This window comes from Tetrao urogallus (genome assembly GCF_951394365.1).
Source record: "Tetrao urogallus genome assembly, chromosome: 1".
Lineage (NCBI taxonomy): Eukaryota > Metazoa > Chordata > Aves > Galliformes > Phasianidae > Tetrao > Tetrao urogallus.
The window spans coordinates 16,567,695-16,595,449 of NC_136813.1; the positions used below are offsets into that span (position 1 = coordinate 16,567,695).

The 27,755-nt window shown below is 38.4% G+C and overlaps 1 protein-coding gene across 1 annotated transcript in view; it reads right to left on the reverse strand.

Moving 5' to 3' along the window:
- The window catches only part of RDX (radixin), a gene marked incomplete at both ends in the record, with an annotated part of 28,060 nt that extends 944 nt beyond the window's left edge, over positions 1 to 27,116 (reverse strand). The window contains 12 exons of the mRNA XM_079534621.1: positions 200 to 442; positions 1,093 to 1,185; positions 1,876 to 2,036; positions 4,972 to 5,102; positions 5,774 to 5,937; positions 6,552 to 6,648; positions 8,141 to 8,287; positions 8,765 to 8,848; positions 11,177 to 11,451; positions 12,709 to 12,804; positions 18,926 to 19,009; positions 27,105 to 27,116. Of these exons, the coding sequence (XP_079390747.1) occupies positions 200 to 442; positions 1,093 to 1,185; positions 1,876 to 2,036; positions 4,972 to 5,102; positions 5,774 to 5,937; positions 6,552 to 6,648; positions 8,141 to 8,287; positions 8,765 to 8,848; positions 11,177 to 11,451; positions 12,709 to 12,804; positions 18,926 to 19,009; positions 27,105 to 27,116 (1,587 nt within the window). The remainder of the gene's footprint in view (positions 1 to 199; positions 443 to 1,092; positions 1,186 to 1,875; positions 2,037 to 4,971; positions 5,103 to 5,773; positions 5,938 to 6,551; positions 6,649 to 8,140; positions 8,288 to 8,764; positions 8,849 to 11,176; positions 11,452 to 12,708; positions 12,805 to 18,925; positions 19,010 to 27,104) is intronic.
- Between the last annotated feature and the right edge of the window lie 639 nt (positions 27,117 to 27,755).

Consider the following 27,755-nt stretch of genomic DNA (forward strand, 5'->3'; position numbering starts at 1 on the left):
ATAATCCTGCATCTGGTCTTTCCATTTATTCTGCTCTGCAGCACTATGAATGATAGTGGTTGTTAAATTAGTAATAAAACCCAGTAACTGATAAGAAGGGTGCTTCCTTGGCACACCAAACTTCAATGAGACCTTTTGAAAATAAAGAACAAAAACCCAAAGCCTGAATTATGTTGATACAACCATATGCCTTCATTACCTGGAGCTGTTTCTTAACACGTTCATTTTTCTGTGTTTCTGTTACCCGTTCCTCCTCACTCCTGTGATTCATGACACCATCAGAAGACAGTTCTGCACTGGCTTCAGCATTGTTTTCATCATGTTCATCGTGTTCGTTCTCTGTTGGAGGAATAACTGGTGGGGGAGGAGGCGGAGGAGGAGCAGACATCACAGATTTCAGTTCTTCTTTGGTCTTTTCTAAGTCCTCCTGGGCTGCAAAAGCCTAAACACAGTAAACAAGACAGTATTTTTAAAGTTGATTTAAACTAGTTAAAAATTCACAAGAAATAATTGAGAAATCTCTCCTCCCAGGAGAGATGCCCCAGTTCTTTCATCAGCTTGGTGGCCCTTTTCTGGACTGTTTCAAGTACGTCCAAGTTTCTCCTCTACTGAGGAGCCCAGAACTAAGCACAGTGCCCCAAGTGTGGCCACAGAAGAGCTGAGAATTTTGCTTTATAACCTAGTGACATTTTATGTGCCTTTGTCCTAATTCTGATCCATCTTTTTACCACCACTCACGATTTTTTATTATTACTTTATTTACACCTCCCTTTTAATGTGTTTCTTTTCCAGCACAAAGCTTCAATCTATCACCCCACATAAGAAAGCCATTTTAAATCTCTGATCATATATTTGTGATAAGAATCCCCCCTTTCCTGTTTATCTGTGAATTAAATATAAGTACAAAGTGGCTTCAAATAAAAAAAAAAAAAAAGGAGAACAAAACTCTTAAAAAAAAAAAAAAAAAAAAAAAAAGCCTCTTTATGGCCTGAAGGGAATGAGACCCAATCCCATGGAATTTCACTGGTATTTCTGCAGTTATCTCCCTTAGTTTCTCTTAAGGTCTGACTTCCCACAGCATGAGCTCATTACTTTGTGCTGCCATTCTGAGGCTTCCTCCTCTTTTTTTTTCTTGGCCTCCTCCAGAAGTGCAATCTTGGCAGTGAATTCAGCAAGTTCTGCTGCCTAAAACAAAAAATAGGACAGAAGTTTTAGTTCAGTACCACTTCAGCTCTGCAGTGGAAGAGAGCAGAGCCTTTGAAGAAAGTCATTTACCATTCATCACTGCTCCTCTTATTAAAAATAGAAATTTTAAACATGTATGACAGACAAAGAGAATCAGTATTTTTGTCTGATAGGAGACTGTCTGGGATGGGGAATAATCTATCTTCTTCACTTCCAAACTTGCTGGGAAATAAAGACCTGCAGTTACAAATTACCATTTGGCACTGTTTCACTTTAATACAGCTCTAACAGTTTCAACAAAAAGCTGATGACTTTAGATGATAATCTCAGTACTGTTAAGATAAATCTTGCCTCAAGCATAGTGTGCTGAGTTTAAAGACTACCAAAAGTTTTTCTACAGTTGAGAAATATTTTCCTATAAAATTTTCATTCCCTTCTCATTTACCACAATAATTCTTCAATAAGAAGTCATCCAGCACAGAATGCGAGAAGATAATGCTCTAAGCAGAGTAAAACCTAAGACATTTGAGCTTTTTTTGTTTTGTTTTTTGAAGTCCCACAACAGTCTGTAACAAAGCACAGGGTACTTCACATATTTGTTACATTTATTTTGTAAAGTGAACTAAAATTCCAATGCAAATTTCAATTATGTTTTTCCATTTGCTTCAATGCAAGATTAAAGGTTCTTACTAGCTGCTCCTGGTTCTTCATTTGATCAGCTGCCTGCTTGGCTAGAGCAGCTTTAGCTTCTTCAGCAGCTCGGCGCTCCTTTTCCAGGCGCTCTGCTTCTTCTTTCGCACGTTTTCGCTCCTGATCCAGTTCTAGAGCTCTTCTGGTCTGTTCCTCTAGCTCTGCCAAAGGGACAGTTTGCAGGCAACATATCTTTATTTCATTTTTAGTCATATGTAACACAGATAACAGCTACCACAAAGCTTTACAGGACTGCCTCAAGTGAGCCTGACTTAAGCTAAGAACTGCCAGCACATCCCCTGAAGATACACTCCATGTCTAGAAAAAATACACTTTTTTACCCTCTTTAACACACACTTTGGATGTACTTCACCTCATAGCTCAGAGTTGCAGAAAGTTATCAGCTTTCTGATAAAAACAAACAGATATGAACACACCAATCACTACAGATGAGTTTTTACCTATATTAAATCACCCTGTTACCACAAAAAAAAACCAAAGACTTCTACTCCACTGAAATGCTTTACAGGATTATCTTAAATGCAGTTGACATTCTATACATGCACTTCCAGCAAAATGACTGAGATCCATTTGAGAGGTCAGAGAACAGACTTCCAAAAAGTGCAACAAGGAAAAACTGAAATCAAGGAAAGGATGGATAACAGTTGTCTAGCTGCCTGGTTAGGAAAATACTGCAAGCTAAAGGGCAGAACTCTGACATAAGGGAGTTAAGAGGAAACAATCCACAGGTACTGTAATTTCAAGGGAAGAATTGAACAGGGAATTTTTTTTTTAATAATCAAAATTTGAAGCCCAAATCAGGGGCACTGCATTACAGGTATGGTGAGTTGTACAATGCAGTACCTATAAAACTAAACAAAATGCACCAATGTTTAAAAATGCTATTTGAACAGACAAATCCTCCCAGTGAAGATGGAGAACACTAAGCTACCACATTAACTACAGAACAAAGGCACCATTTATATAAGCATGAGTCCTTATCTAAAAAGAACGCTAAACAAGCTAGTAACACGTATGATGTACTACATCAGATAGACTGTACTGCCTATAAATGTTACCAGAATTGAGAAATTATTCCCCCTTCCCCTTTTACTTATGTTTGATAGTTTCATGTTTACATTCTTTCCTTTAGAACAATCTTCTTCAGAGTATGTTGTTAAATTAAAAGAAAGAACAAATGATTTCTGTCATAGCAACTTATTACTGAAAGTATTTCCAAATAAAGTGCTTAACAACTTCAACATAGCAAGAGTCTTATTTTTTCTTTATTACAATCAAGATTGAGCGCACCGTTTAACTTAATGAAATAATTCCAAATGATACTGTATTCCATTCTGAATGACATTCTCAGAACACAGAGACCAAGAGGTGCTTACTGAGTTTTCTTTGAAAACACAGCTCTCAAGAACTCTAAGCTACAATGTGATTCCTGTTTAAGTTCTCCAAAATTTCATGGTTTTGACATTTACGTCCTGCTCTTGCAAAAGCAGCAACTGGAACACGGTCACCAGGTCAGAGTGGCTTTGCAAACACTGCTCATTTTTCAGGTTCCTTAACATCTACTTTCACAAAAAATATTTCAGTTGACATTTTCCCTGCTGAATGTTTTGCCCAAGATCACTTTTTTGCTAGTTTGTTTGAAATTTAGACCCAAACTTTTTAAATAAAGCAAACATGAAACTTATTTCACCAGATAAAAAAAAAAAAATCTAACACAAAGCCAACCAAAAAAAAAAGAAGCTTTAAATCTTTTATCAGAGAAGCTTTGGCATGAGGGGTTTAAGCAAGGGACGGAATACACATCCAGTATATGTACCCTTCACACCAACAGAAGTGCCTTTTCAGTGCCTGGTGAAAAATGTCTGTGTTTAGTCAAACTACATACCTTTCAAAGACTTGTGAAACTTATAGCAACTCACTGCTGTGAAATGAAAATGCATCTCTGACTTTTTTGCCCTACTAGATGCATTCCAAATTCTAAATTTAACATCTCCCTTCAACAATTCCAGTGCACAGATTTTGTGTTGTCTGTCTGGATGCATCCAGCCTGTTTTGCACCAAAGTACTGGGTGCTATGGAGGCAGAGCTAGAGAAAGTGTAGGCATATTTGCATAGCTACAGACAGTGATTGTCTTTATCGTGCTTGAAGCCAACAGTTGTGAACAGAAGAATGAAACTTATCTGAATACAAAGCAAATCTGAAGAAAAAAAAAAAAAAAAAAAGAGAGATAGTGACAGGACAAGGGGGAATGGTTTTAAGCTGAAACAGGAGAGATTTAGGTCAGATATTAGGAGGAAGTTTTTCACTCAGAGGGTAGTGACACAGTGGAACAGGTTGCCCAAGGAGGCTGTGGATGCCCCATCCCTGGAGGCATTCAAGGCCAGGCTGGATGTGGCTCTGGGCAGCCTGGTCTGGTGGACCTGCACATAACAGAGGGGGTTGAAACTAGATGATCATTGGGGTCCTTTTCAACCCAGGTCATTCTATGATTCTATAGGAGGAGAGGGAAAGCAGTAAAGATAGTGACTGCACAGAATAGCTCAATATAAAAACTGTTTACTGACCACACATGGTTTATTCACTAAAATCCATTCAGACTTGAATTTTTAAAGTTCTCCAGCACCAGCAAGGGAGTGGGAAAATAAAGGGATAAGGAACTTCCAAATGAAAAGCTAAATTCAACAAGATCCTGTAGAAATTACTCTGAATAACTGCAGACCTGCTACCTCCCCCAGCCTCAGATTTTCAGCACTTCAAGCATGTCATAAATCTGAGTTCAACTGTATGCTGCTTAATTTTCTTTTTATAAATGAAGATTAAGACTCTTGCTATATTAGGAATCGGTTTTATATTATGAAAATACCCACCTACCTCAACTTTCAACTTTGAAAAGAACAGCTCTTCTGAAATTAAAGCATAAACACCACTATCTTGTCTCGCTATTAAAATAAATTCAAAAAAAGCAAACAGAACACCACAAAAAAAAAAAACAAACACAAACCATGGAACCGCCCCACCAAGTGAACTGAACAGTGTTATCAGACAGAACAAATCCAGGAGCAGTGGGAGCTCACCTTTCTGAGCTTTCATTGTTTGTTCTTCAATTTGTCTTAAGCGTTCCATTAATTCTTCCTTTTCACGCTCTATTCTTTCCTTTTCCTTTTCTGCAATCTCTCTCTTCTTCTTCTCATTTTCAAGTTGTGCCCTGAAAATAATAAAAAGCTTTTTTTTTTTTTTTTTTTTTTTTTTTTTTTAATATTAAGTACATGAATTAAATTCTACCCTGAGGATTCCGGAAGCATTTGTTCTCAGTTTACTCAAATAATAAAGAAACACTTAATTTTCAACGCTTTGAATTCATATTCAAACATAATAACTAAGTCTCTTCATTTCAAAATATAGTACATAAAGAATTATGAACAGAACCAATTAGCAGCCTTGGTTATGGTACAACCAAGTAAAGCCAAGATTATAGTTGCATTTTACACAAGTTGCATGCTCCATCTGGGCTAGAAATAGTCACTATATTTTTTGAATACACCAAAGGTAAGTTGTTACATTCTTTGCTAAGCTTGCTTTCACAGTTCACATGAGTATAAAAGTCCCTAAGAATCAAGCAACAGAAACTTTAAATGCTTCACAAAAAACTTAATGAGAAACAACAATAGAGCTACTATTACTATGCTGAAAGCTCCAGAGGGATACGGCTTTCTATTAGAACAGGTGAACCATGCCAGTACGCAAACCTGCCCACACGTTACAGAAAGAAAAGCAAATGTCTTCTCCAGAATGCTAGGATGTTTGATATTCTATGACTCAGTATTCTGAAAAGGAGAGAAGAATTTTCCTTCTGTTTCATGGAAGTTTGTTAATTACCTTTCCAATTGTTTCTGATGTTTCTCCTCTCTAGCCTGGGCCTTCATCTGTTGCACTTCAATTGTATCAGGTTTCCGCCTCCTCATGTACAATTCATGATTTCCCATACACAGTGCCAAAATGCGCTTGTTAATCCTCAGACGAGGTGCATAAAAAACAAAATCCTAGAAAAATACACACATCCATCAGTTGAAAAACTCAGCTGTGATGAGAGTCAAAGTATTACTGTATTTGTGCATTTGTTACATTTAAGTTCACTGATGTTTTTATACTCTTCCTCCAAAGTCCAGTTACCATAAGGAGCCTATAAAGTAAATTCAAAAGCCTACCTGTGCTCCTCTATGTAAAGGTTAGCTATTTCACTCAAAATTACCCTTTTTAATTTTTAAGTAGCAGCACTATTTTCTGTGTTTCAATGCAAAAAACTTCATGTTTTGTCCCACACAGTCTGATGGAAGGTACTACTGTAATCCAAGCAAAAAACCAAAATAAAAAAGAAGAGGTGGGAGTGCAGGGAATTCAGCATGCTACAGAGCAGCTTTTCAATTCATCACAAAACATAAGATTTCTTTCTATACGCCAGCTAAGTGTCAACAAGAAGGAAGAGAGTGAAAATAAATGTACCACATTTCAAAACTTGAATTTCTTTTTGATTACTGAATATTCTACCGATACAAAAAGGCATAAAATTATATTCTTATGCCATAGTACCAAAGCAGGCTCCTTCAGGCTTGAAACCCTTCACATAAAAAGGCATACTATTCCACAGACAACTTACAGGGGCCTTTTTGTCAATTGGCTTTATAACAAACTTCTTGTCATTGAAAGAGATGTTTCTTATTTCACTCCAAGGAAAACCAATCTTGGGTGTCAGCCTTCAAAGAGAAAAAGTTCTCATTAAAAGAAGAAAAAGACAGGCATTTCATTAATGTCCACTGACACATTAGCCTTATTTTCATCCTGTTTTCACTGCCACAATTAAATTACATTTACAAAACCTACCAAGACAACAGTTTAAGCATATTTTAGTTGACAATTTCACATACTCATTTGATGAGTTTGTAAGAGTCAGTTTCACATTCTAACAGCACTGCAACAGAAGAACTTGAGAAAGTTTAGTTTTGACATATTCTGCTACCATTAAATACAAGCTGAATACACGCCAAATACCATGATTCTTTATCAGCCACTGATAATTTTCTTGTCAGAGAAATGGACAACTATTTCAATGGGGATATAACTTTAGAAAAGCTGGACGTTGCAAAGACTGAAATTACATCAGCCTCCAGTAACGGTGTACTTCAGTTTAACTCAGCTGTAAGATACATCCCATCACATTTCCAAAGTTCACACTGGATTTCATCCACTTGCATTTTAAGTAGAATTAAGTTGAGAAGCCATTACAATGCTTTGCACCAACTGCAAACTTTTAATTCTGAAAAGAAACAGTTCTTAAGTTATAAAATATATTTGACTCCATCAGCACAGAAAGTTTTCTGAGTTTATATTATGTTAATTAAAGTATTTTAAAAAAGGTTTAAGTATTTGATTGTTATCCATCTGAATTAAAGTACCAAAAAAAAATGGTTGATTGTTCAACCTCATTTGACCATTTCCTGAACATTTTCATCATCTTTCAGGAGTTATGTTGCCATCTAATGGCAATTAAGGCTCACAGAATTTTGCTAAGGAGATATACATCCAAGCACGTAATTTCAGTTCAGATGACAGCTCTGATCTGGTGTTGGACACGTTTTACTTTAAATCACTGTGGAAGTACTGCTAAGACTAGATACGACTAACAGAAGTGCCTGAAAAGAAACAAAAAAATGAGTCTGCTCCTCAGTATTAAGACTAAGTTCAGTATATTTCAGCTCTACCCATATCTAAGTAAGGCAGAATCTGATCTCTATCAGAACAGAAGATCCATCTGCTTTCCTAGATGTCTAGAACGTTTCCTTTTTAGATACCAAAGTTTTTCCTGCTCTAAGAGCTCTATTCTTAATTGCAATTCTTGCAAACTTCTCAATCAATGTCCAGCTTCTCGACGTCCTTTTCACCCTGACTTAAAAGAGTCTTAACAGAGTGAAAAGTACAGGGGGAAAAAAAACACCACTGTATCAAAATGGCCTTGCTACAAACATCCATACTTCGCAACATCAATTTAAGTTTATACAGAACTCCATTCACTTCTTCTAATTGCTGTTCCTTTTATAAAATTAACTCCTGGAATGTTTTGCCTTTCACACAGATTAGAAGATCTTTGATACCCCATTCTGCTAGGTGTTATTGAAACATATGCTTTTGTATAATCTCAGGTAGGATTCTCCTAGGACAGAACTGTAAAAATGAGTATTTGCCACTTACTTATCATCGTGTTCATAAATATTCAGACCCAATGCATCAACTCCTAACCACAACTCAGTTCCTTTTTTATTCTTAATTTCAAAGTAGTTGACTCCATACATTTCCAAATCTTGTGCTATCTTAAGGTATTCCATCATAGAATCTTCCCTGATAAAAAGAACAGAAAAAAAAAAGTGTAAATGCATCGTACAGACAAGTCAGAAATAAAAATGTAAGAATAGGGGAGCTACAGAGCAACTTATTAGTCAGAAATTTAGTTAGGAATCAAACACCTCCTGGAAATTCACATGCACATTGATTTAAATATTTGCAGCACTTTACACCCTACACTCAAATACAGCTTGATCTCTGCACTTCATCTTTTCAGCCTGAGGAGAAAAGAAATAAATGTATTTTAGAAGCATGCAATTACAAACAAAGGCAGTTGACAGTCCTACCAGAAATCACGTAGGTAGCCAATAATCCAACTGGAAATTCAACTCTCATTCAAACTTCCATGGAAGTTTTTGGTAACTGCTTGTGCCAGCCAGAGCAGAAGTTTCCAAGCAAAACAACACCACCCAAAACATATCTTGATAATAAGAAATACCCTTACAGGCCTTGGAACATTTTCTATGTGATTACCTTAACATTCCCCTGTGCTCTTCATGCCAGTTCTGTATTCTCTCTTCCCACTGTTCTTTTGTCAGTTTGTGCTGTTCTAACACACTGTGAATAGAAATTGTTATTAAATTACACTGATTATCATTTCATCTCTTAAACTTTGTTTTTTTCAAACCTTGTGGCACAACATACTCTTAAAGAAATTTAAACATTACTTCCTATAGACTGCTTATCTTTTCACCCAAAAGCACAAGTTCTGAATTTCAAAAAGAAAAACATTTAGAAAATAGCATGGATTCACTTTCTTCATGGTGTTCTACACAGCCTTATTATAATACAAGTCACACCGTGGCATGTAGCAACTTTCACTAATGCCATAAAATGTAACATCTGGAACTCCCCAAAACACACAGACTTCCTAAGACTTCACACACAATGCCACAAATTGACCTTCACGTATTTACAGATGCATTCAATTCAAGCTTTCATTCTGTTGTCACGGAAAATCAGAATAGTGAAGAAAGCTGATTTGAGCTTTACCTACAGCAGGCTGCAATTATGGATGTAATTATGCTTTTACTCTATGCACCTAACTTTTCAAGCATTCCTGGAGAAATTACTTTAAAGGGCAATTAACTAAAAGAGGACTGCAAGATAATCTTACTAAAAGAAGTCAGAACAGTTTTTTTGTTCTTCATTTTTATTTAATCAGGACAGTAAGTTTACCACTTTTCCCTATGTTTCTAGGAACTACATAAGAAACAGACAGCATGATGCAGAAGATACTAACGCAGTGTTTATCTCTGTAGAGGATGTCTGTCTCACACTTGCTCATTTTGCTACTCTGCCCCACATCTAGGTACACAGCCATCTCATCATCTGGTTCTCCCTCCACATGCTACTGATGAAATGCAGCCAGCAGTTTCACACAGACTTACTAGCCATCTTGCTGCTGCCCAGCTCGTAACTCTGAGCCAAGAAATCCACAATATTCTGACCAGTGAAAGTAACTCTATAGTGAAGGAGAACTGCAAATCCTCTCACGCTTTTCCACAAGTTGAAAAGCTAGCCTGCTTCCTGAAACAAGTATTTCTGACATTACATTGTTTTGAAGTACATTTATTAAGTACTTGAAAGTCTTCTAGCAGATCTCTGGTGACTGGAGGCAAATCAGGAGTAACTGTGCTAGAATGAACACAAAAGCTATGTGCCCACCCAGCACAAACTGACACAACTCATTGAAAATGTTCTGGGAAATCATCTGAACATATGTCTACTGAAGAGGAGCATCTTAAGTATTTGAATCTGTGTTGTACACAAGCACTCCAGTGTTCCAAAGGCTGTCATCAACTTAGCAGAGACAAAGATTTGTAAACTATTATATTCAGTAATTAGTTGTGCTGATTCTTAGCCTCCTTGCCTTCTACATTGCTCCAGAAGAGTATTTCCTTAGGAATCCACTGTAATAAGAAGGAAGCAAGCAGCCAACACTTACCCAAAGTTTTTAAAAAGACTGAAACATTTACAGAAATGTTTATTTAAACATTTATCACCTCTTGAAATGCTTTTTTACTAGCTAGGAGATTCTCACTCTTAGCTAATCTCTACTTTTTGTTTTTGAATTAAAAAAAAAAAGACTATGTGAATCTCAAAGAAAACTGAAATTATTCCACAGCTCTCATCTCTTTGAAGATGCACCAGAGTTACATATTTAGTGAGCATACATTTGTTGACAATACACAGTCACAAATTCATTTACACTAACAAAACTATCTAGCTTTGCAAATTTGTGTTCAATGCTTGCCTTACTGCCAATGCAGGGACTGTTTCAGCTGCGAGGAGGAAAGAAAAGCAACCCAGAACTATAATCCTGGTGCTTACCTTTCCTAGGCACTTACATGAGTAACTGACAGAAAAACATTCACACGACAATTATGACAAGAACTCATTTTCTAAATTTTCTGTCCAGGTCAGCATTTGTAAGTTAAACACACAGCAGAAAACGTATTTTATAACTATTTCTCAGGAATTTACTATCATTTACCAAAACTTCTTGCATAAAAACACCATGAAGTGAAGAAAAAGGATAAACCTGAATAACTTAACATGATTTTAATTCAGCAGAGGCAAGCCTCCAGCAATGATAGATCAGTACATATTCCACACAATCTGAAAACTTCACTGGTTAAATCTGTGCAGCTGGTTGAGGATGGGACAAGAAATAGGCCTCCAGAAACCCATAGTTGTGATGCTTTGATATTTAGTCAAAACTGGGATATTGCTTCCTTGTAAGTTCTACCAGCAGAACATGCACTCTTTCAAAAAAGCTACCATTAATTGCATTTTTAACTTTGTATTTTCACTATGAGTGTGCTGCAATCAAGTTTATACAGAGCAAACAATGCAAAAGGATGTATTTATGGTCTGTCTCACCGCTGAGGGAGAAGCCTGTCATTGGCTAGGTAGCCTAGTTTATGTATCTCCTTATTGTAATCTCCATACTTGGACTGGACAGCATAAGAAGCGAGAAGAACGGCTGTTTCTGGTGGACAATATATCTCATCATTTAAGATAGCTTCTTTGACTTGCAGGAAGAAAAGTCTTTGTGTTATTTCCTGGATTAACTCTTCAGATACATCCTCTGGAAAAAACTTGGCCCTGAATTTAAACTGCAAAGGATTTTCTTTCCTTACATCTTGCTGTGTTACCTAAGGAAGAAAAGAAAGAAAGAAAACATAGGAAGAGCACTAAATATTATAATAAATACAATGAACTTGACACCAATGAATTGCAGGAAGAAACAAAATGTTTAATAAGGATTCCGTAGCAAGTATTACAGCATATTAACTTAAGAGTAAAGCTGAATTATTCTTTCAAAAGAAGTCTTTGTACTATTGAGCTAAATATATGTGCTTTGTTTCTGTGCAAAAATCATGGTTCCATTCATCACCTTTTTGTAGAACGTATGGACAAGCCTTATCATGATTTCCTTGAAGAGATCAGATGTGATCAGCTTATAAGTCTAGTCTAAACTGTCTGGCCTATAATTTATACACAAACAGATCTTCTGTTACTTTTCTGTTTTATTGGAGCTCAGCTTTCCGCACTGATAATGACAAGAAAAGATCATTTTAACAGCAAGTAATAAGTAAAACAAGCGATTGTTAAAAGGTAAATTCAGAATAAATTTCATACATCCCAATTCCACGTGCACCTCACTTCATACTTAATTTCATGTGCACAAGTAGTCCTTTTACAACTTTACCCCACAGTTTGCTTGACTAGTAGAAAGTATCAAAAATGGTAACGAGTTACGCTGCAACCATGCTCATGAATGTCTCATGAAGTTCAACAAGGCCAAGTGCAAGGCCCTGCACATGGGTCAGGGCAATCCCAAGCACAGATACAGGTTGGGCACAGAATGGCTTGAGAGCAGCCCTGAGAAAAAGGATTTCAATTGCTGAAAGACTCAACTTCAGCCAAAAACATGAGCTTGCAGCCCAGAAGGCCAACTGTGTCCTGGGTTGCATCAAGAGAAGTGTGACCAGCAGATTGAGGGAGGTGATTCTGCCCCTCTGCTCTTGTGAGATCCCACATGGAGTAGTGTTTTGGGCCTCCAACACAAGGAGGACACAGCTGTTGGAGCTGGCCCAGAGGAGAGCTGCAAAGATTTAATGACTTTCTACAACAAGTAATTCATGAAGCTCGTGGGTAAACAGAGAGTGAACGGGAGTATAGGGACAAATATGGAAGTCATCTGTACCCTGGGCATCATTCAAAGCAGCAAGGACAGCAGGGTGAGACAGTCTTCTAAACACTGTATTTCGTAATTTAAAGCAAACAAGAAGCTACTACTTGATTAATTTGATAAATCTCACCTATAACATCAAAGCAACAAATCTTATAAAAGTATATTTAAAAAATACAAAATTTGTATATTTGCTTAAGTGCCAGGAAATTATTACCTTTTTATTTAGCTTCAGCCACGTTGAGTAGCCTTTGCTGTCCACGTACTGCAGTCCAAAAAACCAAACTTCACGAAGACCAACAGTTTTTACAACCTAAAGAAAAATGATCCACAGTTATCAATAATTAGTGAACAGGAATTTTATGGTTACCTTGTAGAAGCCACCTCAAATTTAAATGTAACAAGATTTATTTTTTTTTTTTAATTTTTTTTTTTTACATAGGCAAGAGGAGCAAAATACATTCAAAATGAACACCGTGTAGCCAAAGGAAAAGCTCCAGTGTGCAACTTCCTGCATGGATCAGACTCAGCCCCTGAGGAATACAAAGCTGTAAACAGGATCCTGATCTTTGAAATCAGGACTGGGAAGCTACCTGCAGACCAACCAACAAGCAAGTCTACCTCATCCAAACTATCACTGAATAATAACTCTGGACAAGTATGATGTGAAGAGTATGAATCACCTCCATTAGATATTTCTGAGATCTTCTAACAGGTAATGATAAAAGAGGTAAGAGAGATCTGGCTGATAAACCAAACAGGGATTGCCTACACAGCTTCTGATTTAGGCAAAGGCTATTAAAGAACAAAAACTGTCCTTGAATAAAGGAAAAGCACCTTTATAGATGAACTAGATAGAAAAAATAAGAGATAAGCAGTCCCCACAACAGACAATGATTACTTGCAGTGCAACCATCAAGAAGTCCCACCAGACTGCAGATGTGATAAAAAAAAAATAAAAAGAATGAAACTGATGTAACAAAATCTGTAGAAAACCTCCCAAGATGATCTCTGAATAGACAGTAAAAAAAGATGAACTTGAATAAAAGATGAAATTTAATAAAAACAAAATAATGTGCACAAATGAGGACACTTAAATTTTGTTAACAAAGCAGTTGCTGTAGAGGTAAAAAGCTACAATGCTGTTGTATACAAATCTATGGCATTCACAGATCTCTAGTACTATATACAAACCGGATACATTGTCCTATAAAAGGATGCAGCAGTACCGGAAATCCTTCAGAAACATTCAAATGAAGGATCAGGGACATGAAATATCACAGCATAAACTAGATCGGAACACTGACGTGGAGAACTAAGAAAGAGGAAAATATACAGGTTCTTACAATGTGCATGGCAAGGAGAATAGGAAATGACCAATCAATGTTTCTCATAACATACGAATTAAGAGAATCAGATGAAATCATTACATAGGAGTTTCAAAGCCAACAAAAAAGAAGCACTCCTACTCTATGAAATAGAATGAAAACACAGAACTATCTTACAAGTCCTTTGCATGGCAGGAGTATGCCTGGATTCAATAAGCAATTAATCAGAAAGGTCCAGCAATGATTATTAAATAAAGTGAACTCTGGCTCCAGAAGCAGCAGTATGGCAGTAATTATGTTACGTGCTCAAGTAGGACCAAGCTGGCAAGCTGGTTTACCGAAGGCTGTTTTATTTCCATAAAACATGCACTCAGATCATGTGAAGTAAAAAGAATTTTACACATAGATCCTTCTCCACCTTAAAGAAAGTACTGTCAGGTTGTTAAACTGAAATTTGGAAAATCAAAAAGTGTCACAAGACTGCCGTGTAAAATTTTTTCTGACCCCTTGCATGTATGTATTGTTGTTTACATCAATATAAGTGCAGCTTTTTATTCACCTCCTCTACCCTTCCACCTTCAAGCTCCACCAAAGCACAGAATTGACAGTATTCACGGATCCAACATGACTCTTTTAGTGTACAGTTATTTTCTCCAAAGTCCCTACATTCCTATAATTTATCTTCCTACTTTGGAACATCAGAGAAAATGAGGACAAGTTTAATGCTACTGTCTTGAATTATGTCTGGTGTCCCAACACAGAAAATCACAGACCTGCTGCTTCCTTTGGCACAGACTGCCTGTCCAATACTTGTCAAACTATCACGGCTGTAGCAGACAACTCTGAAAATGCTCTTTGCTTTGTAGCCATATGAGTGAAGCCTTGGTAGCCGATCAGCACTGCGAGCTGCAGCAGAAGTCACCAAGAATCTCAGAAGCTTAACTGCCCAAGAGGCATGAAGAGCCAAGTACATATGCTCTCATCAGAACACATCACTCTCACCTGCTGCGTACCGCCCTTCAATAGAGAAGGGCACTGCACCTTATTCAAAGCTATACAGTTTCTCCACTACAATACAAGGTTACACATAAGTCAGTACTGAACACAGCTCACATATGAGTTTGTTTTCCATCGTGCAACAAATAGGGAAAAAAAAAAATACTATAACTGAGATGGTCTATAACTACCATCTCAGCCCCCAAAAAACATTTCTGAAGCTTTATACCAGGATAACACAGGCACTTACACACTGCAGTAGAATGATACGAAAAATAAGTACGCAATGGGAAACTTCAGAATTTGATTTACAGTTCTGCCTCAACAGATTTATTAGACAGCCTCAGGCAAATTTTCATCACATCCATAAAACAGATTTATCTGCCATTACAGCCTATGGCTTGGCAATTAACAGGTAATAAAAACATTGGAGACAGATCTGTGCCTTGGCAAATCAAAACATACATAAGAGGATAAACTAGCAGGAAATTCAGTTAGTCAACTTTTGAAAGATTGTAAGGGAGGCTTCTGAAATACCTGAAAAGGAGAGCTGGGGTTTAATCCGAGATGAAGGAGACAATACTCCCAACTCTTCCTGACCTGAAACCACAGTAAACCAGTTCTGATGCCTGTGCCAATTCCATATTGAAAAAGAACAAAAACCAAACCCTCAGACTGTGGAAACACGCCTACCATAGCACTCCCTCTCTTCTAGGAAGGAGTCATAGATGAACAATTGGTTGAGAAACAGAAAATGGACCTTCTCTTGCTCATACTGACCGCTGACACGATGGACTAAAGGACTAATGAAAGGACTATGGATGTAGTAGCATTCTGAAAGAGTGGGAGTCATTATAAAACAGGCTTGTGCAATAAACAAGAACTTCAGTGTGTTTCAAAACAGAAAAGAAAAAGCCATCAGAACACCAACTTCTTTTCTGCTAGCAGACAAAGATAAACACGCAAACAGAATGGGAAACAACTCCAGAAAACAGTATCTACATATTTGAAAGAACCATTGACTGAAGGAAGGACAAGTTGTTCACTAAAACAAAAAGAGCAATAGACAACAGCAAAAATCATGGACAAGTTATTTTCTGCAAGCACTAGCTAACAAGTGTATTGCCATGTTCATCATCTCTGCATGAACCCGGCACACCAAATCTCTCGATAGCAGTGCTACTCCATTATTTTTCTATAAACAGCACGATTAAAGCATGAAAATTTAATGCTGATTTGGCAATGCAGTTCAGCTCATGACACTACTCTGTGTAATCTATGTATAAATTTAAGATCAGACTGAAAGTATTGGGCCCCTCACTGCAAGAAAGATATTGAGGCCCTGGAACGTGTTCAAAGGAGGGCAACAAAGCTGGTGAGGGGTCTGGAACACAGGCCATATGAGGAGAGGCTGAAGGAGCTGGGAATGTTCAGCCTGGAGAAGAGGAGGCTCAGGGGAGACCTCATTGCTCTCTATAACTTCCTGAAGGGTGGGGGTCGGCCTCTTCTCTCGTGTCATTAGTGATAGGACCAGAGGGAATGGCTTCAAGCTACGGCAGGGGAGATTCAGGCTGGACATTAGGAAGTATTACTTTTCAGAAAGGGTGGTCAGGCACTGGAATGGACTGCCCAGGGAGGTGGTGGAGTCACCGAGCCTGGGGGTGTTCAAGGAAAGGCTGGATGTTGTGTTGAGGGACATGGTTTAGTGGGAGCTATTGGTGATAGGTGAACGGTTGGACTGGATGATCTTTTAGGTCTTTTCCAACCTTGGTGATTCTATGATTCTATTTCTCTCATCACAAAACTATTTCAGCTAACTTAAAGCTTTTCAACTTAAATTTCCACAAGTCAATCATAAGAGTACCGAGATGTCATAAGACACACAGAGAGGTAAGGAACAAAGTTGTAGAGAACATGCAATGTGTCAGAAAGGAAGAAGAATATGCAGCTGTATCTTTGCTCCCTGCTTGCAAAAGCCCAATTTGGAAGAAACTGATTACCTGGGCACAAGATATTACACAGCAGAATGTTACCGCACCCAACACTGCATGGCAGAAGATACAGCAAAGGTTGGCAATTGAGAAGCAATAGCCTTGGGCTTTTGTGTCACAGATATCATACTTTTTATTTGATAGTAGTATTGGCTAAACAAAAAGCAAAACAGCTGGCCATGCATTTGTTCCCCTCCCTTCAAGGCTTTCAGAGAGTCAAGAAGTGTATTACTCTGTTGAGGTTGAAGATGCACTGCTACTGACAGCAGTTAAAGGAGAAGGGGGTTAAGTGTGTCACATCTGCTTCTTACAGAAGTGACAAATTTACTTGATTATACAGTAAAAGGCTTAGTGTTAGAAACAAAGAAATTCTCATCCCCTCAATTTACATCCTGAGACATTTAATTGGTGAGGTGAAAACCCCTAACTGTCACTTTCTCCAAAATGCAATCAAAGCGTCTACACTGCAGGGACAGAAGTGACAGTCCTACTAAAACAAAATATATATTTTTTCAATACAGTTGCACTGTTTTTGAAGAATAATTTGGAATACTTCTTCATTTTTTAAATGAATGCACACAACTTGAGCCTGGATTATATACTGTACTTTTTATTTCCTCAAGGAAAAAAGAAATGTCATATTGACAACCTTTTAAGATTTTCTAAAGCACTCCACAACCGGTAGCAAAAAATACATATTTCAAGGTTCTGATGGCTAATATCAGAAAGAATGAATGTAAGAACAATGTTTTTAAAGAAAGCATTCGTGTAGCTCATTTAACTGGTTCCAAGATACAGACAAGTGAAAAGGTGTAGTTCTGACGGGCCTGAAACCAGGAGCACACTAAAAGCTGTAATTCATAGGTTTTCACTCTGAAATTCAAGTTTTAAAAGAAAGGAAACTGGATTACAGGATAGCACTGCTTTTCAAACATTCAATAGTCAATACAGCATCTACAGATTCTTGAAGAAAAAATGCTAGCTTCCCTTAGTTTTTGTGTTACACTCTTCTAAACAATTTTAGTTATAAGAAAGTTATAAGAATTCCTCCTAGAAGAAATTCTAACAATCCTACAGCAATTAGTATTTTTCACAGAATCACAGAATCCTAGGGGTTGAAGGGACCTCCAGAGATCATCGAGTCCAACCCCCCTGCCAAAGCAGGTTCCCTACAGCAGGTCGCACAGGTAGGCATCCAGGCAGGTCTTGAACATCTCCAGAGAAGGAGACTCCACCACCTCCCTGGGCAGCCTGTTCCAGTGCTCCGTCACCTCACTGTAAAGAAGTTCTTGCGCACAATCATGCAGAATTTCCTATGCTGCAGCTTGTGTCTGTTTCCCCTTGTCCTGTCTCCACTCACTGCTGAAAAGAGTCTGGCCTCACCACTCTGTCCTCCACACCTCAGATATTTATAGACCTGGATCAGGTCCCCTCTCAGTCATCTTTCCTCAAGGCTAAATAGAACCAGTTCACTTAGCCTCTCTTCATAGGGGAGATGCACCAGGCATCTCATTTTTGTCATCATCACTGTATAATAACGTTACTTTAAAGCACTCACAAAGAATCACTTTCTGTTATTCTATAACAAGGGAAGATTTAGGTTGGATATCAGGGGGAAATTCTTTACGAGGAGATTGGTGAGGTGCTGGAACAGGCTGCCCAGAGAGGTTGTGGATGCCCTGACCCTGGAGGTGTTCAAGGCCAGGTTGGATGGGGCCCTGAGCAGCCTGGTCTAGCATTAAATGGGGAGGTTGGTGGTCCTGCACATGGCAGGGGGTTGAAGCTTCATGATCCTTGAGGTCTCTTCCAATCCTGGCCATTCTGCGATTCATTCTGTGAAGCAGTTCTATACATAATACTCAACTGACTTCTCATTGTTCACCCACTTATGCAGAATTGTCTTTGAATTTAGCACATTCCATTTGGATTAATGCTGAAGTTCAATTTAATCAACAGCATAGATCAGTTACATTAAAACAGATCAGTTACATTAAAATACACAACTGTATACAGGAGAACAGTGCTGCTTTATCAAACTCTGCTTTAATAACCTCAATATGACGTGGCTGTATACATACACAGGCATATATATACACACATATAAATACAAATAAGTTACCTGATCAAAGAGCTGCTTGCCTGTTGTATTGGGTTGGATGGCAAATTCCAGCTCTGCATCCATTGTGGTTACTCTGACGTTGATCTACAGGGAACAGTGAAAATTTTAAATCACACTGTAGCAATGCAATACTTCCATATACTTTGATTAGTTTGCAAGAAATAGCCTACAAAAAGTGAATTCAACAATTTAAATGGTCTTGTACAAAGCTAAGAGTTGACAAAAATCTTTTGTTGTACATAGAAGCATACTCTGCATAATATTCCATGCCAGGCCTGAATATCAAACCACGGAACAAAGTTCATGTACAATTTTAATGAGAAGGCTGACATAAGTACTAAACTCTCAGGCATTAAGCTATAGGGCACTATCTTTTGGTAGAATTCTCAGATACCTGCTACAGAAAAAGTTCATGTCACAGATCATCACTTCAATGTATACTTGACAGGACAAAAAGCCAACCAGCATCCTGTCCTGCTATTTCTCAGATTCAGAGACACAGTGTTATTATACAGATATATGACTAGAGCTCAAGATGGACCAATAAACACTTTCTCGTGATTGGAAAGAAGAATCACACAAGCCAACTTTCTTTATATTGATCCCATTTAATCTACTATAGGACTGAAAGCCCACTGGCACTCCGTGAGCTTTGTCCCTCTCCTATAATAGAAAACCATTTTCCACACGACTCCCAACAGATATTGTTTCTGTCTGTTCCAAAGCAAGTAGTCAAAAGCTCCAGGTGGTATCCAGAAGCCTACATACCTTACCAATACCTCTTCAGATGGTACACACAGGAGGGAGAATTTTCATGAAACAGAAATAAGTACCAATACACAGTACTGTCTTCTCACAGCTAGAAGAGTCCTCCATCCTACTGCTAGGCAATCAGATTGTATTTATGTTCTGACAAAAGTATAAAGCATTAAAGGTCAAATTTACATCGCCACAGATGCAGGGAAAAAAATGTAAGACTTATTTAAGGCACGTAGATATATCCTCATTTCTATCTTCCATAAAATATGGAACTGGAATAAACTAGGACTTGTATTGCAGGTTCCAACACTACTTGATCTTTGTGTAAACCATTTCTATTCCTTATCTCCCTAATTTTGCCACCAGGTGGAATAATCTGAGAAGCAAGTTTGGAAAAGTCTCAGTCAGACAGAACACAGAAAAACAGATCTATGATGGGAAAAAGAAAACCAGACAATAATTTGTCCCTACATAACAATTTGAGGTTGTTCACCCCTTTCCCTAGCATCAAGATAAACAGCTCTGGACATGAGCTGAAAGCACAAGATGAGCAGCAGGAGTCAGAAGACCTCTAGGTTATAGACCTACAAACAAGGAAGATAGCGGGGGTTACAAACTTTTTGTGTGCAAATACTGATAAAGAACAAGAGTTGAAGGCTTTGGAGAAAAGATAGTAAATTTTTATTGGAAAAAAATAGAGGGAGGTGTGTGAGAGGAGGAGAGAAGAAGGTGTTTTTTGTATGTTTTGATCCTCTTTTCAAAAAGAGGCAGCTTTTTAAAAAAGCATTTTTATTCAGCTTTAGAAAGGAAGCCTGCTTTAGCACAGCTAGCAGTAAGTTAAGGGGCTAAAATATAACTTTATTAAATGCCAAAGCACCTCTTATGTAACAACAGCACTGCCAAAACAAGAAGTGCCACAGAAGATTTAAGAAAACTCAGAATGTTAAACTAACTGCAGCAGACTTTGTGAAGTTGCAATAGGGACTTCTGACATAAATACCCTTATTTTAAAAAAGTTCTTTTAGAAATGGAAGAGCTCCTGCCTGAAAGTCTGCATCCCTCACAAAAGCTGAAATAAATAAACAGTAAAGTATCAGATGTCATATTAATACTCTTGGAGAACTTAAGTTCTACTAAGAAGTATCAAATTAGATGACAGTAATATTAAAACTACCTCTTACGACATGGGATATTTTTAACAAAAAGCCCACTAATGTAATATTGCCCTTGACTTTTTTTTTTTTTTTTTTTTTTTTTAAATATATTTTTCACCTATAGATGTTTGGGCTAACTTAGATTTTGCCATGCAACTACTGACCTTCTGCATTTTTATAGCAAAAGCTTTGAAACAAAGTTGTTTCCATCCTGGAAAACCAGGTTACTGTTGGCAAAAGGTGACAACAAATCCAGAAGGCTGATCCCCCCCCAAATTCCAATCACACTACTCGTTCTCAGCAAAACCAAACCTCTGCTCTCAGCTGCACCGTTAGCTTTATTTTGCAGACAAGGTGCGTTAAGAAAGACAATAAGGAAAGACTGAGAGAACATAGAGAGAGACAGCCCAGTGACTTGGGCAATGGACTGCCGTTCAGGGAAACTGCCACAGGGGGTGGCAGGGGACATTACCTGAACCACAATTTATGAAGACAAACACTGCTCTGAACATAACTGCTGAGCCAACTTTACCACACAAGCACGGAGACAGGATGAGCCTCTTGCAGAAGTTCTAACACTACCACTGCTAAAGAAACAAGAATTAGTTTATGCCAGCTTCTCCATCTGGCCCTCACCAAGATTACACTCGTTCCCTCAAGCAGCTGAAGATGCCACAAGGCACTGGGAGCAGATGCTTTGTAAGGATGTCACTCTATGCCTAACCTAGAAACTTGCCTGCTGGTTTCTGCAGTCCACAGAAGTTTGCCCAAGGAAGCTTTTTTTAATGTTTAAAAATTTGTGGTGTCTGAACATATATTTGGTGTCACAATTTAACAGTTTATTCCACTTACTACTGACCTAGAAATATCCATGTGGTCATGGGTGGGCAATACTTAAAAACTTCAATGGAGGTTTCACAAGTGGGTAGCCCTTGACCTTGCCTGAGGATTCACAAAGTCTGCATGGTGAGAGACTGCTCCCTGTTTGTAAACCAGGCTGTAGCACAGCTGACACACAGCTGGGCAATGACCTGCAGCACTGAGACCTGGCAATGCAGCACGTGGACACAAAAAAACACTGACTGCACTACACGGGGCACAGAGAGTTCCGATGCTGCCAATGCTCAATCCGTGCAGCTAGGAAGAGTTTTAACACAAAGGATTTAAGACATCTTTTCTGCTCCCAGTTCAGGTATATGAGTATGCCAACCTCCATCCAGAGAGGTCAGGGCAAGAAGTGCACTCCTGAGCTGTAGAGAATAGTATTTGAAGATAAATACCTAAATCTATGCCGCAACCCACAGGCAAGATAAGAATGTGACTAGAGTTTACCTCTTTCTGGAGGAATATCATCCTGAATATACTACCTCTACATATTTATAGGTGAATTTACATTAACCGAGCATCTGGACAAGCACTGTCTGTATTCAAAAGGCCATAATGGAGAAGATAAAAGAGGAGGTTAATGAGTCACTTGAAAGCATTTTTAAAAATTTCTAAGAGGAAGAGCTCATAGCATGGTGCTTTCTTTGGTTGGCTGCTTCTATAAACAAAGATGCGATAGGAATGCATAAAAAACAGTTAAGATTATCATACCATAAAATGCACTGGACATTTCTATTGGAAAGTTCCACCTAAGAGCATTAAATCGATGTTTAGACTACCAAGACTTATCTCACAGCTTCTACAGTAACTAGCTTGGCTCCTTGTCCACAGGTAGTAAAGGAAACAAATGGTCAGGGAAAGGAAAAAAGCCATTGCTGTCCTTTAGCCACTGTTTGCTGTGATGAGTTGCAGTGCTTCAGCTATCATTAAGAAGCCTAAAGCTGAGCTGGCACTAATAGGCTGCCCAGAGAGGCTGTGGATGCCCCGTCCCTGGAGGTGTTCAAGGCCAGGTTGGATGGGGCCCTGGGCAGCCTGGTCTAGTATTAAATGGGGAGGTCGGCGGCCCTGCATGTGGCAGGGGATTGGAGATTCATGATCCTTGAGGTCCCTTCCAACCCTGGCCATTCTGTGATTCTGTAACAGAGAATAGGAAAACTGTTTAAAATCGTGTGAAAAAAATGATGAAAAGATGAATGAGAAAAATTAAAGAATGAGAGAAGTTAAACGGTAAGGATCAAAAGGCCTAAAGGCTACAGAATAACGCAACACAAAAATTGAGAAAACCCAAAGTTAGAAAAATCAAAAAGGTCCTCAAAAATGACATCAATTGTCTATTTCTGCTGCACAAAATAAATCATATGTCCAAACCATAGCTAATGCTCTGAATATCTAAAGATTGCCCTGCAAAACAAATCCACTTTTTATCAGAATGTTGTTACCATGTAAACCATTCAATTCAACCATTTTGCAGGAATTAACTTAATCCTGCAAATACTGATTCCAATTTTAAACATCCATATTACTTCACAGTGTGATAGCTACTGCTCCTAGATACGCAATAGCATAAAATGCCACAGCCCCAAAGAGCTGCTTTTAATCTTCTGACATGTAGCCCTGTGACAACCTGGTATCTTGCTCCTTTGTGCCTTGCACAAAACTGTTGAAAACTATCAGGAAAAAAAAAAACCAACAACAAGAGCCGATACTTTTAACTCCTCTTACACCTTATAAATGCAACTAAAATTTCAGTCAATTAAACCTAATCTTCTTAGCCTATGAAATGATTAACACTTACGTAACTAATGGTGTCTAATTTTAGACCCCACATTCCTATTTTTGGTGAAGAGCTGAGAGAATGGCATACAGCTGAGAAACATTTCCTATCTGTTCTTTTTGGAATGAAACATTGCAAGTAAGATTCAACAGATGCTCTGTACATCCCTGGGCAGAGAAGTGAGCACATTGCAAAATCAAGCAGAGCAGCCCCAATTTTGATTACAGTAACAAAGACCTAATTAAAGACAAATCAGCATATTTTTTTTTTCCAGAAGGATCACTAAAGCTAAATGCAATTTAATTGTGCACTGACAGGCAGAACTGAGAATATTCATGTCTCCAAAGTACTTATTTTAAAAGTAGAGATGCTGAGCAAGCTCCTTGAAAACTGCAGAGCTGCTTTGTTCCGAACACACATCAAGTACATCAACAGACTTTTCTACAGAAGCAAGAACAAGAAAATGTTTTAATAGTGGATGTTTTTCATACACATATTACCTTAATATCTCAAAACAATGCATTAAAGTTCCTTATACCCTTTTCAAAACACTACTTTGCACTCCAGCCACTTAACCTAGTAGCCTCTGGGAGAAAATCCCACTCACATAAGAACAATGACCTTTACTACCACATATAAGAAGATCATTCCCAGTGCCATGAACCTTACTGCAGACAGAGGCTAAACTTCCAGGAAAAATAGCTGAGTCTCAAAGCAAAATTTTTCCATGGTGAAACACTTCACTGGTCTTCATTTGTTTAATTCTGTTTTGAATATTACATAAACTTTCCACATAAAAGCAAGAAAAAACCTGCATTTATTTCCATTGATCTTCCTGTAATCAAGAGTTCAGTGATTTACACTGATCTTCAACTTCATTATTTGTTACATGTAACATCAAAATAAAATTCATTCTAAAACGCAGAACTTGCTCAGTTTTATGCACAGATTCACTTACAAGCACACTGGATTTCTCAACAACTATCATTGGGATCAACACTGCAGGATCTGAGGGAAAAAAATCTCAACAGGTCAACTTTCAGGGGAAGCTTCACAGTGGCCTATCATTTAAGAAGCTACCAGAGCAAAACCTGAGGTTTGACTTCTACAGGTAAAGTTATCTCATCTGTGCCATGTGTGCTACTACTATGTTAACTGATTACGAGGTACAATTTCTGCAAGATAGGGTTTAGAGGAAAAAATCTGTATGACATTTTTCCAGAAAAGTTACCAATTTCATTTCACTTCTTCACGGCTCTTTTCACCTGGTGATATCTCGCCTACAACATCAGTAGGAAAAGGCCAACATCTGAAAAGTCTTACATAAAGCCCATCATAGAAGAATATATGTATGCATACTCACACCTTTAGCAGGAGGCACAACTCCTGCTTTCTTTCAAAGCTCTGGTAGCAAATTTCTATTTGTAGGATGAATTGTGAGCCCTTCTGACAACTCCATAATGTCAATTCTAAGGATACGCCTTTGCTTCAAACCTTCCCAAAATCACATTTCCTACAATTTCCTCTCAAGTCCTTGAGGTAGAGGCTAAGTTTTGTGGTTCTGATCCCACAGCTTAAGAAAAGATAACCTCACTCAGGCAGAGCTGTTCTCTATCAATCACACCTGTGAATTCCCTGGGCTGTTACTGCATGGAGTTGGGGGTTTCAGGATCCCACAATCACTTTTTTCCCTTATTCTAAAAATACTCTACCAGTTGGGAAGCTCTATTCAAAGTACAACTCAATTAACATAGCCAGGATTGGAAAAGGTCAGAAAATAATACGTTGCGGCTTTCTGCAAGAAGGGGTTAGTACACAAATAACTCATTCTCCTTTCATAAAGAGTTAAGATATTGGTCTAAATCACTGGGGGGGCGGAAAGGAGAAAATGACACTGACAGTTTGCCCATGGATTAACAAGTAGATTAAGCTCTAGACACAATTTCTAGCCTTTGAACAGACATGCTCACATTATTCATTATGCCGCACCATTTCCACATACTGGCGCGTAATACTGACTATTGGCATTTCAAATTAAGAGCAAAAAACTTCTACAAAAAGATACATGTACACTTACACACAACTGCACTCAGTGGTAGATATACCCCATTCCTCATCTACTACCTCATGAAACATCAGTAAACAAAGGAAGTCTGAAGACTCTTACAGAACCCAATTAAGAAGAGGAGAAAATCCTTGACAATTCAGTTCCCTTTCTGAATGTTTTGCTCACTAAACACAAGGGAAAAAAGAGAACCAAAAGACATTTAACACATGGTAGACAAAGAACTGAACATACAATATTACAACAACAACACAAGAACAATTTTCTGAGTATATCCTTGAAGGATTCTAAAATCAGTATCAAGACAAAAATGAAAGGTTTTTTTTTTTCTGGACACAAAGTGGATGAACCATATTTTAGCTGAAATGACGTGCTCTCCCTTCTCTGTTTACCTTCTAGATTTCACCTCCCACCACAGTAAAAACACCACCTAATGGACCCATTGCTATTACTGACACTTCATACGTTTTGTCTTTTGTCACAGACCCTACAGCAAAACCTTCCACTTATTCTAACAGACCTTGAGTCAAGAACAAAGTGCGCCTCCACCACCCAGCATACGCCATCTCACCTCAAAGTCAACAGTACCTAAAAGATCACTCCCCCCTGCCAGCCAACCAGGCTTCAAGTCCACTGCAGTCTGTGAGCACTACTCTCCTCTTGAACTGCACAACTGACACACAACTCCTCAAAGCACCAAGCTTCCCCTACGTTTCACATGTTCATACCGAACTATCCAGCTGAACTCCACTTGTGTATTATAACATCTTATGAAACATATTCTGGACATGGGCAAAACAACCAGTGCTGTTCTAAGATCACTGCATCATAGATGGTAGAAGGGACCTCCGCAGATCCTTCAGACCAACCCCCTGATAAAGTAGGTTACCTATAGTAGGTTGCACCTGAAAGAGTCCAGGTAGGTTTTGAGTATCTCCAAAGAAGGAAACTCCACAACCTCTCTGGGCAGCTTGGTCCAGTGCCATCCTCAAAGTAAACAAGTTCTTCCTCACGTTCATACGCAGCTTCCTCTATTCCAGTATTCCATTACTCCTTCATCTGCCACTGGTCACTGCCAGAAAGAGCCCTGCCCTACCCACCTGACCCCCACCCATCAGATATTTAAGCACTGATAAAACCCCGTCTTCTCTTCCCCAGACTGAACAGCCCCAGGTCTCTCGACCTTTCCTCGTAAGGGAGATGCCTCAGGCTCTTTATCATCTTTATGGTCCTCTACTGAACTCTCTCCAGAACTTCTTTGTCTGTCACGAACCAAGGAGTCCAAAACTGAACAGAGTATTTGAGATGTGGCCTCACCAGGGCAGAGCGGAGGGGGAGGATGACCTCCCTCAACCTGCTGGCCACGCTCTTTTTAATGTGCCCCAGGAAACCATTGGCCTTCTTGGCCACAAGGCCACACTGCTGGCTCACGGTCAGCCTGCTGCTCACCAGGACACTCAGCTCCTTCTACACAGAGAATTGCCACTCCAAAAAACTGAAAGTTCTGTTAAATTTTAGATGACTAAGAGAAAAGCAACTTACTGGTTTCGGCATTTTGCTGGCTTTCTCTTGTCCACTTCAGTCTTCCGTAAATTCTTTGTTCCCTTCTGTCAAAAACAAATGTAAAAAGGGCTGTTTTAAAATTAATCATAACAGAGCTTGCATACATCAGCAAATAGTACAAATGCCAACACAGATAAACAGGTGTTCTGCACATACAAAATGTCCTTTTCAGTAGGTAACAATAACAAGCAGCTAAGTTACCCACTTCCAGAATGTACAGGTTTCTAGAAAGTAGCCTCCTCTCCAGTGCTTACAAAATAATACTCCACTAAAGAAAGAATTAAGATAGCTCCCCAAGTGCTACAAGTTCTATAAAATTAAAGTGATATTAGACATCTTTCAGTACTGAAAACCTTGAGCATTATGAGAAGAAAAATTTGTTCAAGAAATTCCAAAGCTGCAATTTAAACTGTCAATGCCAGACAGATTTGAAACTTCATGCAAACAAAGAAAGTTAACACAATCTTTAAGCATCACAACAGTTTCTTGTGTATAAAAGCATCCACTTCTCTCGGAAGAAACGACACACTCGTTTTTCCCAAATGAAGACAAACACAAGTAGACCATTACAGTACAAATTAAAAATAAAAATTAAGCAAAGCAGATTTTCTTCATTTTGTAAGGAGGAAG